Source organism: Papio anubis, chromosome 3 (assembly GCF_008728515.1).
Source record: "Papio anubis isolate 15944 chromosome 3, Panubis1.0, whole genome shotgun sequence".
In the NCBI taxonomy this organism is placed as follows: Eukaryota; Metazoa; Chordata; class Mammalia; order Primates; family Cercopithecidae; genus Papio; species Papio anubis.
This window is the reverse complement of record NC_044978.1, coordinates 95,033,867-95,051,876: the sequence shown is the minus strand read 5'-3', so window position 1 is coordinate 95,051,876 and position 18,010 is coordinate 95,033,867. Positions and strand designations below refer to the sequence as shown.

General features: G+C 36.4%; 1 protein-coding gene across 27 annotated transcripts in view; it reads left to right on the top strand.

Annotated features, from left to right (window-relative positions):
- The window catches only part of FRYL (FRY like transcription coactivator), a 285,578-nt gene that overhangs the window by 243,886 nt on the left and 23,682 nt on the right, over positions 1-18,010 (top strand). For 20 of the 27 annotated variants that reach the window (XM_031664438.1, XM_031664443.1, XM_031664442.1 and 17 more), the window contains 7 exons: positions 2,423-2,620; positions 5,449-5,610; positions 5,735-5,809; positions 6,145-6,321; positions 9,854-9,862; positions 10,246-10,449; positions 12,161-12,328. In XM_031664438.1, the coding sequence (XP_031520298.1) occupies positions 2,423-2,620; positions 5,449-5,610; positions 5,735-5,809; positions 6,145-6,321; positions 9,854-9,862; positions 10,246-10,449; positions 12,161-12,328 (993 nt within the window). Of the gene's footprint in view, positions 1-2,422; positions 2,621-5,448; positions 5,611-5,734; positions 5,810-6,144; positions 6,322-9,853; positions 9,863-10,245; positions 10,450-12,160; positions 12,849-18,010 lie in introns of all 27 variants that reach the window. The other 7 variants (XM_031664444.1, XM_031664426.1, XM_031664422.1 and 4 more) reach the window with 3 other exon arrangements.

The window sequence follows — 18,010 nt, the reverse complement described above, 5'->3', positions numbered from 1 at the left end:
TTAAACTTGATTTAAATGTAAATGATGACAAGTCGGCCTGGTCTTCACTGAATTTCACCTTTGAAATTCAGTTAAGCTGTCAGTTTGAGCTAGCAGTTAAGAAAGTCATTGCTGAGCAGATCAGTAGGATGGATACAACTCACCAAAGAGAACAAGCTCATTAACAACCTTAATAGATTAGTATGTTGTGTTTATACTCCAGTTATGTTTGCATTCACTAGAGCAAAACTTAGAATGGGATATACTTAGCTGGCAAGGAATTTATTCTAGTTCATATCTGAAAGCAATAAAACTGTATTAAAATGTTTTCAGTGATTCAGTTATGTAATCCAGATTACCTCTAACATTCCCTTGAAAATCAGTGATGGCCAATATCCAAAAAACGGAAGATTTTCTGGTGGCCCTGTTTATCTTGTGGCTTACCCTTCAATGAGTGAGGCTTTACCAGATAGCAATTATATCTCTTTCTAAAGCAGATTTCTTTTCTTCTTAAACCTTAAAGAAAAAAACTTATAAAATATTTGCTATATTTCACATAGAAACATATACCACATTGAATTTACTACCTTATGAACCATAGGTACATTTATTATGTTCAGAACCACAAGCTCAACTTGCCAGTGGACAAGCAGGTAACCAGAAGGAGCATAGATTTGTGGCTAAGTGAACTGCACACTCTCCATCTCAAAGAAGCAACACAACTTAGCTTCCCCTGGTGGTTTTCATGTTAGAATATGGGTACAGTGTGGCCAGACTTCTCATTTTAAGAGAAGCTGGAAATCTACATTTTTCTGTAAAATCTCCTGATTTTAAAATGTTGACTTAATTTTTTTTCCAGATTTCCTTATAAATGTGTGAATCAAGATCATGTTTAGCTGATGGCTCATCACAGCAGCTGGCTTGTGCTCTATTAAACAACTGAATATTTCACAGAATTGAATTATTGATGATCTTTTACGTTTAAACACAACCAGCAATATAATTTATGAAAACATCCTAAAGTTTAGCATTTCATGATGCCCAGAGATAGTAATTATTTCTGTCAGAAAAAAGTGATCATTATTTCTACTTGGTCATGATTATGTTAAATATAAACTTTTTTTTATTTTTGTTTTGTTTTGTTTTTGAGATGGAGTCTCACTCTGTTGCCCAGGCTAAAGTGCCGAGGTGTGATCTTGGCTCACTCCAACCTCCGCCTCCTGGGTTCAAGGATTGTCCTGCCTTAGCCTCCCAAGTAGCTGGAATTAGAGGCACATGCCACCATGCCTAGCTGATTTTTGTATTTTTAGGGGAGATGGGGTTTTACCACATTGGCCAGGCCGGTCTCAAACTCTTGACCTCAAGTGATCTGCCGCATTGACCTCCCAAAGTACTGGGATTACAGGTGTGAGCCACTGCTTCTGGCCTTTAAACTACGTTTTACAGTGCTGTTCTTAAAATGTCATAGTATCATGTAGACCTTTTTATTATCAAGTATTTTGTGTTTTAGGTGTCTTCATAGCAAGATGTTACGAACTCAGTTGGATAGCCCAGTTCTGCCAGAGATTTTTCACTTCCTTTTTTTGGTGTCTTAATGGTTATTTTTCTTTCCTCAGATATCAGCTGTGAAAGAATATGTATAATATAATACAAGGTTGAGATGTGATTTTTGGTACCCTAAATAAGAAGTAGTTTTTTCTATGTATCCTTTTCAGTGGGTGGTAAAACAAAGATACCATAAATTCTTTATCAACATTGACTCTTCTCTACATGTACATCTATCTCATAGATCATCCCTAGATTTTATTGGTAGGAATATACAAAACTAAGTCAAGCAGAAAAATTTTTTTTAAATAGCCAAAATATGTAGGGAAAAAAAAACCTCACCCTACACAACTCAGTAATCCCTGAGAACATCACTTTAGCATGGTATCTACTGTCAGTATTTGGGGCCTGGGCCATCAAGAAAAAAAGTCTTAACTGTATTTTAGTATTTTAATATTTTTATGTCTAAAAAGGAAGGTATTTGTTAAAAAATTTTTATCTGCAAAGTCTTAAAATACTTAAATTTTAGAGTCTCAAAGCTATAAACTTCATTCACCTAAAAGTTGATGTATATACAAATCTTTTGTTTACTACTACTGCCAAGTTACTATATTAGTCTGTCCAAATTAATGATAACTACAAAGCACTTATTGGGAGAAAAGCAAGATATTTCAGTTGGGTAGCATTATTACACGTACGGTATCTGATAAATCTAACAGTACAAATAATAACTTGTGTTTTCTTTCCTTTTGTAACTCAGACCTTTCATTAAGGATCTTAAAAATGAGTAATTTTTACAAGCATTTTTGTAGAAATAATATTTTCATGGTGTACAGTAAATTGTTATTAGTTGAATGTGCATTTGTAACTTTTACGTGTCAATTATTTTTTAAACCAGAGTCCTTACTGGAAGGAAGCCCTTAACATATTAAAGCTGGTGGTGTCACGCTCTGCGAGTCTTGTCGTACCCAGTGATATCCCCAAGACCTATGGAGGAGATACAGGTTCTCCTGAAATATCCTTCACTAAAATTTTTAATAATGTTTCTAAGGAGTTGCCTGGGAAGACCTTAGATTTTCATTTTGATATATCTGAGGTAAGATGCTTAGAAATTGATGAAGGTACTCTACTAGGAATTTTCTTTTATTTATTCATTCTTTCATTTAACAAACATTGATTGAGCTCATACCCAGTGTTAGACAATATGATAGCTGTTATGAACAACAAAGTGGGGTTTGGGGGAAGGCCTACTGTTAGAAAGCTTACTGTCTGTTAGGGAAACAGACTGTATATTCCCCATCTAAAAGAAACGTCACAACTTAGCTTCCCAACAGTGTTTAGCTTAACAACTAAACATTGTGATCAACACTCGGCTGGAATAAATTAAAAGTGCTCGGGGAATATGTAGCATCCATCTAAAGGAGTGGTTTCAGAAAGGAGTCAACATCTGAGCTGAATGTTGAAAGACAAGTAATCCTAGACAGGCACCTATGGCAGTTTGGGGAGGGTAGGTTAAATGCAAAGAAATGGAGAATGTGTGAATGAAGGCTTGTAAGTATGAGAAAGAGTGGTGTTCTGGACACTTCCAAGTATTACAGCATACCTTGGTCACAGAGTTCAAAAAAATGCAACTAGAGTGTGATGAGAGATGAGGCTGAAGGCATAGGAAGGGGCAAGCTCATGGGGATCTTGCATTTCATAATAACAAGCTGGTTTTATCTAAACCAGCAGGAGCTCTTAAAGGATTTTTAGTTGGCGTATTAGGGTTTGTGTTTTAGGAGGATCACTCTAGCCATAGCATAGAAAATAGAGCAGGGAGGAGGAGAGGACAGTTGGTAAGGAATCTGTTAGAAGAATTTGGGCAAAAGATAATGTGGGACTGTCCCAAGACAATTGCAGGGATAATGAAGAAGGAAGAGAGATGGTTTACAAAAAGACCAAGGAAGTAACTGATGGGATTTAATGGGAAAGTGGGGAAGAGGTATCAAGGATTTGATGAATGGCCTTGACAGGTAGATGAATGTTGCACCATTCAAGAGAGTGGAATTGCAGGAACAGATCTTATAGCAAGGAAGGAGAGGGCAATGAGTTCCGTCTTGGACATGTTGACTCAGAAGTGACCCAGAAACATACTAAAGGAGGTGCCTGGTGGTCAATTAAATTTTGGGATCTGAAGTTTTAGAGGAAAACTTGGGTGGAAGTAACAAATTAAGGGTTTCGGTCTTGTGTAAGTGGATGGCTGAAACCATGGAAGGAAAACTAAAAAGAACAGAAGGCAACAACTAAAGGAAACCTGAGAAACTGGATATTTCAGGACTAGACAGAAGCAGGGGCCACCAGTCTGGAAGGAACCCTGGAGCCTGGCTATGCTGCATATTAATAAAAATCTCATTTAAAGATTTTTCATCGTTGCTGAGAGTCCCAATTTTTTTTCCCTCTGACACCTGAGCCCACTCTTGGTGCCTTGGTGCCATTGAAACGGTCTTTCAGAAACCAAGGGAGGAGCTTTTCAAGAAGGAAGTTTATCGATCAAGTATTGTAAGGTTGAGAAAGATTAAAAATTGAAGCTCTACTTACTTTTTTGTTGATTAGAATTATATAGATAAATGTTTTATTGCAGTTTAATCTTGGCATTAGAATTTATCCTAAACTTTATTTTTTTATATAGAAAGCATATTTGTTACTAATTTTTTAGTTAATAATATCTGAGAATTTCTAGCAAGATGTATGTATAATAGCATGGGAATATGATAGAGAAGCTTGGCTTTTCTTTTCCTTCTGATTCAGAAATTGATCGTATAACTTAATTATGTTATTTGAAGCAGTGATGCAAATTCTCAAAACATTTTGTATACTTAATTTCAGTTTGTTTCATCAAAAATTCCTCAGTACCTGCCATGCATAGGCACTGGAGATATACCAGAGGTATAGAGGCAATCACACATGGTCCAATGGATACATGTGTAGTAGGGAAGTCAGGCACATAAACAGTTTACAGTCAGCATGTTAACTGTCCAAGTTTGATTACACAGAGGTGGTGGTAGAAGAGAAGGCCTCCTTAGAAGTCTGGAGTCATCACTAAAAGATGATTAGAAGTTTACTTAGTGGATATTCCATGCAAAGGAGCAACATAAGCTAAAACATGGGTCTATAAAAGAGCATGGTATGTTTGGAAAACAAGAGCAAGCTCAGTTTTGCTGCTGTGTGAAGTTCAGAGAGGGGGAAGTGGTCGTATTTGAGGCTAGGGAGAAGAAGGATGTTCAGTTGAGTATAAAGGGACTCGTATGACATGCAGATGAACTTGAATTTTATTTTCAAATGCAAATTTAAAACACTTTACAAAGTCAAATATAAATGAGTTTTTGATTATCATAGAAATTTTACTGAAATAAATTTTGGAAGTATTACACATCAGATTTGTAGTAAGAATCTACATGGAAATGTTCCTCTTTTGTTACTTATCTTCAGTATTTGCTAAACCACATTGCTGAGGCATACTTAACAATATGCATTGAAAAAGCGCCAAAATTTAACAAATATTAAGTCTGAGTGGTAAGAAAACAGATGATTTTATATTTAAAATATAAATCTTTTTTATATTTTCTGAGTCTTGGGTATATTTTATAATCGTGATGGGGAAAGGTGGAGGTGGTGGTTTTTAAAGAATGCAGATTATATTTAAAATAGGAATAAGCTTTCTGATAACCTCAGATGTAAAATTATTATTTCTAATAAAACCTCTTGATTAAAAATGTATATATCATTACCTTTGATCTTTGTTAACATCTACCTCATGCAAAGTAATTTCTCTCCTCATGTTGTTTTTTTGTTTGTAAAAAATATTATAGGTGCACTGTTAAGCCTTTTAAGTTTCTTTTATGTTGAAATATTTGAGCCAAACACTGACATTTTGTTTATGTGTAGACACCAATTATTGGAAACAAATACGGTGATCAGCACAGTGCAGCTGGAAGAAATGGGAAACCAAAAGTTATTGCTGTCACTAGAAGTACTTCCTCAACTTCTTCTGGTTCTAATTCTAATGCCTTGGTTCCTGTTAGTTGGAAAAGGCCACAGTTATCACAGGTACATAAAGAATATCAAACTGGAACATTCATAGAAGAATCAGTTTTGTTATATATATGAAAACTTGAGAATTTGTCTTATTTTATCAGTAGTCCTAACATTTTAATTTTTTTTTTTTCTTTAGCGAAGAACAAGAGAAAAGCTAATGAATGTGCTTTCTCTCTGTGGTCCAGAATCTGGCCTTCCAAAGAACCCATCAGTGAGTAATCCTGAAGGCTTGTGTCAAGGTCTTAAATATCATGTTATTCCATGAAGAACTGATCTGTCTCCTTTCTTGCCTTTTCTAATTTACCTTACTTACGGTATTAACTCAGAATGAAAAAAAGATTTCTTGTCTCTTGTGACACCTGGCAACCAACTAGTGTAGCAACTAGTGTTGCTAACTGGGTGTTCAACTAGTTAAACATGAAGACCAAATTTAAGCTCTGAATGCATTGAAGAATGAGGTCTGCAGTGGCTTTGGGGTACTGATATCTCATATGCAGAGTGACAAAGCTGATGGATGGACTTTTTTTTTTTTTTATCGTTCATCAGGTTGTATTTTCTTCTAATGAGGATTTAGAAGTCGGTGACCAACAGACTAGCCTAATTTCTACAACAGAAGACATAATTCAAGAGGAAGAAGTAGCTGTGGAAGATAATAGCAGTGAACAACAGTTTGGTGTTTTTAAGGATTTTGACTTTTTAGATGTTGAACTGGAAGATGCAGAGGTAAGGATGTGGGCTTTCTCTGTTAATATTTATAGAACAGTTGTATGAGAATTAAGGATTTGATCAGAGGATCTTATTGAGGTCAGTGTAGGGTCAAAAAGGTAAAAATCTCAATTAGGAACTAAATTTGATTACCACAATTAGTCAACAGCAGAATAAGTCTGAGATAAAAGAGAAACATTCCATTTTTCATCTTTATCTTTAAAAATATAAAATTAAAAAATGGATTTCTTCAAAATCATTTTCAGGGTATGCTTAGACTTAAATGTTTTGCATAATTTGTCTTACAAACTAATATGCAGCCAAATGGTAAAAATTTATATGAAAATTGATTAAGGACAACTTTAAAGAAAGTTGCACTTACCACTAAATTGACTATCACAAAGGGTTTGGCTTTCTAGAACTCTTCCCTTTGGCAAATGACTGAGATTCCTTCTTTGACATTCTGAATCACTTTCTTCTTTATGATGTAGGTAACTCTCTCAAATGCCTGATTTCATTTAATACTCAAAGCATTTCTCTTCTAAATTGATTGGTCTGGATTATATTATATTGGTAGTTATGTCAATTTGGATGCTTTCTAAATGGAATTTATAACTCAAAAAGTAGATTTATTAGCCCACAAAACTAGTTCAGAATTAGAGCTTATATTTAGATATGGTTCAATGAAGTTTCTGGCTGTTTATCTGCAGTTCTCTAGGCTCTCTGCTTCTCTGCAAGTGGGCTTGACCTCAGACAGCAGCAAAACAGTCATCATTGCTGGGTAATCTTAGCCCCACAAACAGCAGTGTTTGAAGGAAGTGAGGGTCACATCCAGAAATGCTCTCAGAAAAGTAAAGAAGTTGCTTTCGTAAATGCTCTTAGCAAACTTCTTGTCATATGTCATTGGCCCAAGTTAGGACACATGCTACTTTCTGAAACAACCACTCTGGTAAGTAGAATAGGATTGCCCTGATTGTCTTAGGCTATTAGAGATCCATTCCTGTAGCTGAGCTCAGTTCCCTAAACCACAGTCTCTTAACCCTGAAAGTTTATATCAAATAGATTTTTTTTTAAATTCTTCATTTTAAAATTGCTACAAATATCTGTATGCAAGAAGACCAAAATGCTTTAATACCAAGTATCTATGTACCATATATTGATGTATCTTTTTCTGAAGAATCAAAACTCATTCATATAGCTCAAATACATTCAGCTCTCATATACATATACATATACATATACTACTCATATACAGCTGATACACATTCATCAACTCTCATATACATACACATATACAACTCATATACAGCTCATACACATTTATCAACTCTCATGTACATATACATATACAACTCATACAGCTCATACACATTTATCAGCTCTCATGTACATATACATATACAACTCATACACATTCATCTACTCTCATATATATATATATATATGTAACTCATAAACAGCTCATACACATTCATCAGCTCTTCTTGTAGGGGTGTTTCCTTTGGCTGTAATAGGTGAGGTGGAGGAATGAAATGTAATGCACTCTCCCATATCACACTGTTCATTGTCCATGGAAGACCAGTTTAAGGAAGTAACGTTTCCCCTCCTCAACATGCCTCAGTACCCCCTGCAGATGTGAGGATGTGACCATGGTGCCTCTAAGTAATGCAAATGCCTTCATGTCAGCTTAGGAGCTGTGTAGGCTCCTATGGAATACTCCACCATTTACATTTTCCCAAAGACACAATTGTATAGGTTCACAGGAACTCAAGAACAAGTATTATTCAGCACCTTTCAGAGCAGTAGCCTTTAAACTTTTTTTGACACTAATCCACAGTTAATATATTTTGTATCACATCCAAGTATATATATCTTTAAAAATAAAAGTTTCAAGAATAGGCATCCAAACTCACTGCTATGCATACTGATATTTTCTATTCTCTTCCTTTCCATTCTTTTTTTTTTTTCAAAAAGTGTATGTTACCACCCTAAAATTAGTTTCACACTCATCATTTGAAAAAATATATGGTAGGAAATAGAACAGACTTGCACAACCAAGTAACAGAGTGAAATAGGTTAAAGAGACCTGCTGCCCTACCCAAGACCAGGAGCAGCTTCTAAACTCTTCTTAGTTCTTTGCTTTTTTCAGTCCAGAATTTAGATTTCTAAAGGCAGGCTCTTGACATTTTTGAAATGGTAAGGTTATTTTTCTTTTTGTTTGCCTCTTTTTTGTTTAAAGAGAACTGTAAATGCTTTCAAGTTCAATCAGTGCTCTAAAATGTCAGTGGTAATAAATAAGGCTTTTAATAGAACCTTAGTCAGAATGAACTAAGGGTGTTCATTGTAGTTCTGTCTTTAATTCAAGTCACAGTAATCAGGGCTGGGGTGGAGCATGCTAATGTATCCCCATAATTAGGCCAAATCAGCGATACAAATTTTCTAAAACCTGGATGTAGTCTTGTTTAAAACATGGTAACAGGAAATACTTTGATTGCTACAAAACAAACTTAACCACTAATGAAAATTATAGTAAAATATCTCCTCATTTTGAAAGCCCACAGTGCATATTCGTTCACTCACCAAATATATATTGAGGGCCATTGCCATTATGTGTTTTGATACATAATAATATTTGAAATGATATGTTCTAAGGAAGGTAGTTTTCAAACTCTGACATGCAGAGCCCTAGGGCTTCCAAGATATCTTCAGAAACAGCAGGGACAGATTCAAAGACCCAATGGACCAACCTCCTGTACACCTTCAACCAGAGGAGCTCTGGTTTTCTTAGTTTTGCACAATTGAATTCCATCTAAAATTTCATTTGAAATAAGTATTCTTCTGCTTAAAAAAAAAAAAAAAAAAAAAAAGATTTGAAAACTTCTAATCTGGACAATTCCTGTGTAAAGGCATACAGAAAAAAAAACATATTTTGCTAGCCAGCTTAATATGGTTTGTTTTATCAGGGCCTAAGAAAGATTGTAAGGATTATATCCTTACAAAAGGAGGAGCAGCTTAGAATAACAGAAACATAACTTATATAAATCCTTAAGTGGGAGAAATTGAAATTTGTCATATTTCCTCTTGACCTTTTGAAATTGGCAACAGTTATGTTTTGTTGGCTGTGATCTTGATTTTAAATTATATTTTATAGCAAAAAATGACCATTGAATTTAGCCAGAGCCATCCTACCAACTAAAATAATTTGTGACCTTGTATGTTGTCAACTGCATGTGGGTATTTGAAGTCGGTTTTTGCATTGTACTAAGTATTAAACCTTTGTAAATCTTGAAGATTTTCTTAAAGTTTGTGTTGCCAAAGTGTATCATAGAAATGTTGTTTTAAGTGTCTGTCTCTGACTTTTTCATAGCATATTTTGCATAAAAAAAGGTTTGAATCACATGTTGACTTTCTGCACAAAGCTTAATCCAGAGCTTGAATCAGTCTTTGGGTTTGAGAAATCATGAAGAGTTTGCCCCAAAAGTGTAGTGTATATTTAAATGTTTGTCTTCGTTTTTTTCTAATTCTGTGTGTTTTCCTTTTTGCTAACCAGGAGCTGCAGGTAAGTTGCAGCCTGGTGTTGTGTATTGTTTATTTGTTGTCATCTGTGATGTATTTGTCTTCTTTGTGGTCTCATTCATGTTTGTATATTAGAATAGAAATGACTTAGATAGTAGATTTAATTGGTCCCCAGTAATACAAGATAGAAAGTCAAGAAAATTATTTAGTTAAAACAGGTTATCAACCAAATAATTTTGATCTTTTTAAATATAAATATTTGATGGTATGTTAACAGTTTAAAGAAATTGAAGGGCTGATTGAATCTCTGCTTTTAATGATGCATTAAGTATTTTTCATCTTGGTATATGTTTTTCTGGTATATTACATTTAGTACATTTAGAAGCATGTATTTAAGGTTTTAGAAATCATGTCTTGCTTTTCCAGGGTGAAAGTATGGACAATTTCAACTGGGGAGTTCGCAGGCGCTCACTAGACAGTATTGACAAAGGGGACACTCCATCCCTCCAAGAGTACCAGTGCTCTAGTAGCACCCCCAGCCTGAACCTCACCAATCAGGAGGATACGGATGAGTCCTCAGAAGAAGAAGCGGCACTTACAGCAAGCCAGATACTCTCACGCACACAGATGGTATACAATTCACTTTTCTTACAGTGACAGTTGGTCTCATTTTCCTCTTAACTTCCAACTTCATAATGATTATTTCTTGATTTTCCAGTTTTCATTTCAGTATGGGTGAAATGCACACACTGAAATGAATCTACAAGATTGCAGCAGTAATGGAGTACCGTGTTGTTATTCGTGACAGCACTAAACTTACTAGGTTGATACTGCACACCTGTTAGCTGCTAAAACATAATTTCTCTTGCTTCTTTCCTAATCACAGTGAGTGGTTTTAGGCCCTATTAGAGGCCTTCAGTGATAACATACTTTTGGTATCAGTGTGAGCACTAACACCGTTTAATTCACTGCCTGCTTTTCTTTCCTAGTTAGTGTAGTGTGGAAAGACAGAGCACAAGTTTGGTCCCTTTCAAGATCAAGTAAACAGTGAGTGGAAAATGAAAGCTGCAAGAGTAGCCTGTTATTTCAGAAGAGTCAGGGTGCAAGAAAGCCAGGGGTAGGGTTGGAACTTGAAGATGGCACTGTAAAGAAGGAGAAGGCACATGGAATAGCTACCCTGGTACATGTAATAAGGAAGCAACCAGTGGAGACCAGGCACCAGCTATGGTTACACAGCTCTTACACGAATGCCTCCTTTTTTTATTCTTTAGGGACGGGGTCTCGCACCATCACCCAGGCTGGAGTGCAGTGGCGCAACCATAGCTCACTGCATTCTTAAACTCCCAGTCTCAAGTGATCCTCCTGCCTCAGCTTCTCAAGTAGCTAGGACTACAGGTGCACACCACATAGGCACAGCTAATTTTTAAAAATTTTTTGTAAAGATGGGGTCTTGCTATGTTGCCCAGGTTAGTCTTGAACTCCTGGCCTCAAGTGATCCTCCCACCTCGGCCTCCCAAAGTGGCGGGATCACAGGCATGAGCCACCGCACTCAGCCACCTACCTTTAATTTAGATCCATTTGCTCCACTCGACCTGCTGGCAAAGTGCTGACAGTGATGTTGAATGGCAGGGCCTGAGCTGCTTTAGGCACAATGTCAATTTGTCGGTTTGTGGTTGGCGTCCAGTCATCTCTCGTTTTTTTTACATCTCATTGGTGTCCCGTTTGTCTTTCCACTAACTGCCCCTCTCCCATTTAAGTGTTCAATGATCAACTGCTGCTGCTAACAGCAGCAATAATATGTTACCACTTACTGACTGTCTACGATGCACCCGGCCCTGTTCAAGGTATTGTACATGTATTAGTCACCATAACTCTCCTCCCAGCACAAGGCAAGTATGATTATTGCACATCTGCAGATTACATGTCTCAGGACACATAGCTAGTAAGTAGATTTGAATCAAGCAGTCTATCTCTAGTGCCCATTCACTTAACTGTTCCACATAAAGCTTGGTCCTCCATGAATGAATTTGAATTCAGCTCTAATATGAATTTCAGCTCAAGGTTATCATAGTTACATAGAGTTCTTCCACTTTGATAGTTTTTGTGTAGCAAAATTTAGCCCGTATTAATGCGTACTTAGTTCTACCGAGGGGTTAGCTGCTCACCCTAGCAACACCCATTCTGGTATAGACTGGAAGGAAAGAAAGATGATTTTAGGAATCTCAGAAACTCTTTATAACGAAGCCCCTAAAATATTTTATGATAGAGAATGTTTCTTGTGGCTTTTGTGACCATCACTGACTCATAAATGAATTCCTCATTTTACTGTTTCTCTTTTTAGTTAAACAGTGATTCTGCCACTGATGAAACAATGCCAGACCATCCTGACTTACTTCTCCAGTCTCAAGATTCCATTGGCAGCATCACAACAGAAGAAATGCTTCAAATCAGGGATGAGACCCCAACTTTGGAGGCTTCTCTAGATAATGCTAACAGCCAGCTGCCTGAGGTGGGGAGAAATGCGGGCTGGTGCATGGCCAATCTGGGCTCTTTTTAGCACTCTTTTATAGCTCCCACTTTTCTTTCAAAAGAGTTTTGAAATTGATTTGTTTCCGGTATTTCTAACCTGTTGAGTTATTTTAAATGAAATAGTCAAATCTGATTTTTTCTTAAGTTGATAGATTAAGGAAATGACCTACAGGTTAAAAATAATCTTGAATGTTTTTAACGAGCAGTTTGCATTGCAAAACGTGGTGAGGTAATGTACAGACGCTTCTATGGGGTTGGCGAGCATCATCTATTGCTCTGTATTTTCTTAGAAGGACCACTTTGGGTTTTTTTTCTCTTTTCTGCTTTGTGTTGGGTTTATGTGATTGGTGCTGTGATTGGGATTAAAACCTCAGGCCAGCTGTGTTAGCAGTTGTTAAATGAAATCTTTTAAAAAGACTTTGGAACCACTAGTATTGTGTTTTTTGGAAAGGCCTGTGAGAAGTAAGCCAGATTTGAAGCTAATGAATGATCAAAAATAAGTAAGTATTGGTGTGTTTTTTTTAAGATTATTATACTTTTAAAAAATGTAATTGCTATAGCTCTGTCATATGTGCTTTTTTTATTCCTTGGTAAATATTAGGAAATGCTATATTTTGTCACTGTCCATCAAATTAATGTAGTTATTAAATCTAATCTAGGTAACAGATCTTACTATTTTTGTAAGGTGATAAAACACTCTCATGTTCTTGTTAGGCTGACTCTTGTACATATTTCAACTTTAACAGTAACCAGACATATTTTGAAATGAAGGCATTTTGGCTTCCTTATTAGCAAGCCATCTTTAAAATGCTCATACTCATATGGCTAAGGTTTAGATAATTCAATTCAACAGATATTTATTGTGGTTTCAGTAGATGCCAGGCATTCAACTAGGTGCCAGAAAGAATAGGGCATGGATGGCCCTGTTGTCAGAGAACATTCTCTTGCTGTCTATTAAGGAAGACAGAGAAGGCTTTTAAAAAAAATTACATTTCAAGTCAGGCACTGTGGCTCACTCCTGTAATCCCAGCACTTTGGGAGGCCGAGGCGGGCGGATCACGAGGTCAGGAGATCGAGACCATCTGGCCAGCATGGTGAAACCCCATCTCTACTAAAAATACAAAAATTAGCTGGGTGTGGTGATGCGTACCTGTTGTCCCAGCTACTCGGAAGACTGAGACAGGAAAATCGCTTGAACCCAGAAGGCAGAGGTTGCAGTGAGCTGAGATGTCACCATTGCACTCCAGCCTGGCAACAGTGCGAGACTGTGTCCCAAAAAAAAAAAAAAACAAACAAGAACAAAATAGATCAAGACCATCCTGGCGAACATGGTGAAACACCGTCTTTACTAAAAATACAAAAAATTAGCTGGGCATGGTGGCGTGCACCTGTATCGCTTGAATGTGGGAGGCAGAGGTTGCAGTGAGCTGAGATCACACCACTGCACTCCAGCCTGGCGACAGAGTGAGACTCCATCTCAAAAATTAAAAAAAAGAAAAAAAGAAATTACATTTCAGTATGGAAAATTCAATAATAGGTTCAAGGCTTTATGAAAACTGAGAGAAAACTGATCAGCTGTGCACTGGGGGTGATGGTAAGAAAGGACAGGTTTCATGGCAACTGGGACATTCCAGGCAGAGGAACACAATGTAGAAAGGGATGGCAGTGTGAAATAGCATGGTATGTCTAGCTAAAAGCAGGAAATTGAGTATTTCCAGAGAATAAAATGGGAGGAGGAAGAGGAAGAGCAATAGGAGCGATGAATGGGATCCAAGACAGGAGAAGTCCTATATGCCACACTACAGACTTAGACTTTATCTTGAGGTAATAGACAGGAGAAGTCCTATATGCCACACTAAAGACTTAAGACTTTATCTGGAGATAACAGAAAGACATTCAAATTTTTATTATTTCAAGAGATACCTATTAAGTAACAAGCACTGTACCAGATACCAAGATGGACCCACATGGCATGTGAGCATTCATTTATGTGACCAATATCTACTGAGCCGCTACCTCGTGCTAGGCACTAGGCTAGGCATGGGGCCCATGGCAACTGTGACACAAACAAAGGCTTTTGGTTTTATGGAGCTTCATTCTAGTAGGAGAGACAGATAATAAGCAAGTAAAACAAAATATAAATAATATGTCAGAAAGTGCTTATCTTATTCATTGTACTAAAAAAGTCTTAACAGTAATGTGGACTTGAGTGAAGGAGAAAGTTAGGGGTAGCATTTAAGGTGAAACCTAAATGACAAAAACCAACCCACCCCTTGAAGCTTTGGAGGGAGAAGGTTCCAGGCAGGGGAAGCAGCAGTGTAAAAGGCCCTGATACATCTGAAGTACAGAAAACTGGTCAATGAGGCTGGAATGCAGTGAACAAGGAGAGGGGTGGGCCAAGGCGCTGTCATGACATGTGTCACAGGCCACACAGCAGGTAACCATCGAAGAAGAACATGATCTGATTATTTCTTAAAACTTTGGCCTTTTTTGTCGAAAATGGAAAGTAGGTTCTAGTCCCTGACAAATAAAGCTTGCAGTTAGGGATAATCACAGAAGGGTTGCAGCCTCATTGTTGTTATTGAAATCTCTAAGGCAGAGGCATTGAGGGTGGATTGGAGGAGATGAAGGAGCTAAGCTGGAAGAATATTAGCAAGAATTTAGCAGGGCCTGACTAAGGGCACAAACATGAGAAATGTTTACAGGAGAGAACTGACAGAATTTAGAGATGCATTTTAAATAGACTATATTCCTTTCAGTTGTTGGGAGGTTTATTAGTTATTAAGCCAAACTACAGTGCCTAGTTTGGATCACACCATACACCGTAACACCAGTGGATGAGAATGAAAGGGATATTTTGAAAGCATGGTATTTCATTTAGAAACAGTTCTACTGATACTAAAATTATCACCAAAAGAATGGCTATCCACAGGGAATATGACAGCCTTATATCTGTTGGATATATTGGCCTAATTTGTTTTTCTCTGTTTTGCCAAATAGTGTCAAATGACCCAAAATTGCCTCTTGTACCAAAAAAAAAAAAAAAAAAAAAGTAGAAAAGCACCAAGATATTTAAGTAAAACCATAATTATTTTTAAAGCAAATTCTTAAGACAAAGAATATAATTAATTTTAATGGGTGAAATGTTTTGTGAATTAAAGGAATAAATCCACTCCTAAAAATGTTTATTTGAATTTCTTCCCTTAAATCATTTTAATATTGGAAAGATAAAATGGAGTAGACTAAAGCATCTCTTGTCATGACAAACTTTAGAGCTGGGTGTCCCTTTCTTCTCCGTAATATGCACATGTTACACTTTGATCTCAAGAGGGGATGAAGTTCTTCACTTGTATTTACTCACAGAGGGTTTCTTTTATTATTTATGATAGCTTCGAATCCAACTCATGGATGACAAATTATTCCTTATAGGAAAGAAATCTCTGTAACAAAGCATGTGTGCATGTGTCATTGTCTGATAAGGTGAAGTACAAGAAAATTTGATTTCTCATAATCTACATATAAACAATGGAATCCATTTTATCAGCCCCAAAAGCACTTTCTTCATTACATGTAGGCATTACTAGAAAATTTCATTGTATATTATATGATACTAACTACAGATAAAATATCATCTTGAAATTATTATTCAAGAAAAAATGACAATCCACTGCAAGTGTGAACTAATGAAAAGTGAGGGCATTGAACTAAGTTTAGGTTGAGATAACAGTATGTTCATGTTGATGTAGAAGGAAAAATTCATGCCAATAAATATTCTAGGTATAGAAATGTCTCTAGTACTGTCACATAAATTATCTTCCCAAATAATGACAAATTTTTTTTAGAAAATTCATCTGGAAACCTTAGGGTATATTGAATATAAACTGGTGGAAGAATTAAGAAATAATTGTACTATATTATATTCAATGCTAAAGTAAAGACTCAGAGTTTGCTGCTTTCCGTGCTTAACTAAATCCAGACCACTTTGTGTTTTTATGGCATATTTCTATGCCTTTGATATCTCCTAATCACTTTCCCTGCAATACCATCCCTACCTCATATTTGTCAAAACATGCTGTTTCCTCCAAGGAGACTCACCTCAGTTGCCTCAACCAGATGTGAGCTTTCCCATCATTGAGTACCAGCACCCATTTGTATGTTGCTGATAGTATTTGCCTTACATTTACCATTACTCTGGTATATGTTATTGTCATTCACTTATTAGCCTAACCCGGTTATCAGATTATAAACTAATTGCAGTTAGGAATTATTTATACCAGAGCACTCAGCCCAGAATCTAGTCAAAATCCTTCATTTTATAGATGAGTTTTACATATGAATAAGGCCCAGGCTAGTGTAGGGTCATAAGCTCTGACTTTCTCTTACTTTTCTTATTTTGGAAGGAAATTCTATTTTTATCCATGAAAAAGAGATAAGAAGCTACTCTACAGCTGAGAAGTAACTTAGGTCCAAATACTCAAAAGAAGCTGATCTTTATTCCTAAAACTATGACCATTAGTACTTATTTTCAAATTGATTAATAAACTAAAAACTAGTGTTGATACTATCATCATATATGCTTTGAAGGTGTTTTCATTTTTTAATAGTAGCAGCTCATTGAGCCTCTACCACTTCTGTATCACATAGCAACATTGTTTCAGTAATATTACAGTGGATAGAAAGGGCACACCACTAGTATGCTTTATAACATATTTTCGTTATTGTTTACTTCAAATTAGGAGAATATACTCTTTTTTGATAATGAGCTTGTAATAGTTTAATTTTCAAAAGTATAATTATCTAAAATGTCCTAATGTCTTCTGAACTGTAGCTCAGTGATGAAACTTTATCAATACTCAAAGCCAAAATGAGGTCTTATAGTAAAGCCGCCCTAGTTGTCTAGGTTCGGCATCCTTCTGATTGGTCAGTACCTATTCCTGCTGTATGGCAGCCCCACAGGACCAGTGGGTTAATTACTTTGAGTCATCTCCCCTACTTATATCCAGAATATAATGTGTTCCAGTGTAATGAAAGAAATGACATTTCAAACAGGAGACAATTTATACTAACAATACAACGTTTTACTTGTGTAGAGTTAGAGCATATATGAGAGAAGATATTGTACCAAAGCACATACTTCTTTTTTTAAAAATGTATTTATTTTTTATTATACTTTAAATTCTAGGGTACATGTGCACAACGTGCAGGTTTGTTACATATGTATACATGTGCCATGTTGGCATGCTACATCCATTAACTCATCATTTACATTAGGTATATCTCCTAATGCTATCCCTCCCCCCACCCCACCCCGCAAAAGGCCTCAGTGTGTTAGGTTCCCCTTCCTGTGTCCAAGTGTTCTCATTGTTCAGTTCTCACCTATGAGTGAGAATATGCAGTGTTTAGTTTTCTGTTCTTGCAATAGTTTGCCGAGAATGATGGTTTCCAGCTGCATCGATGTCCCTACAAACGACATGAACTCATCCTTTTTTATGGCTGCATTGTATTCGATGGTGTATATGTGCCACATTTTCTTAATCCAGTCTGTCATTGATGGACATTTGGGTTGGTTCCAAGTCTTTGCTATTGTGAATAGTGCCACAAGAAACGTACCGGTGCATGCATCTTTATGACAGCATGATTTATACCCCTTTGGGTATATACC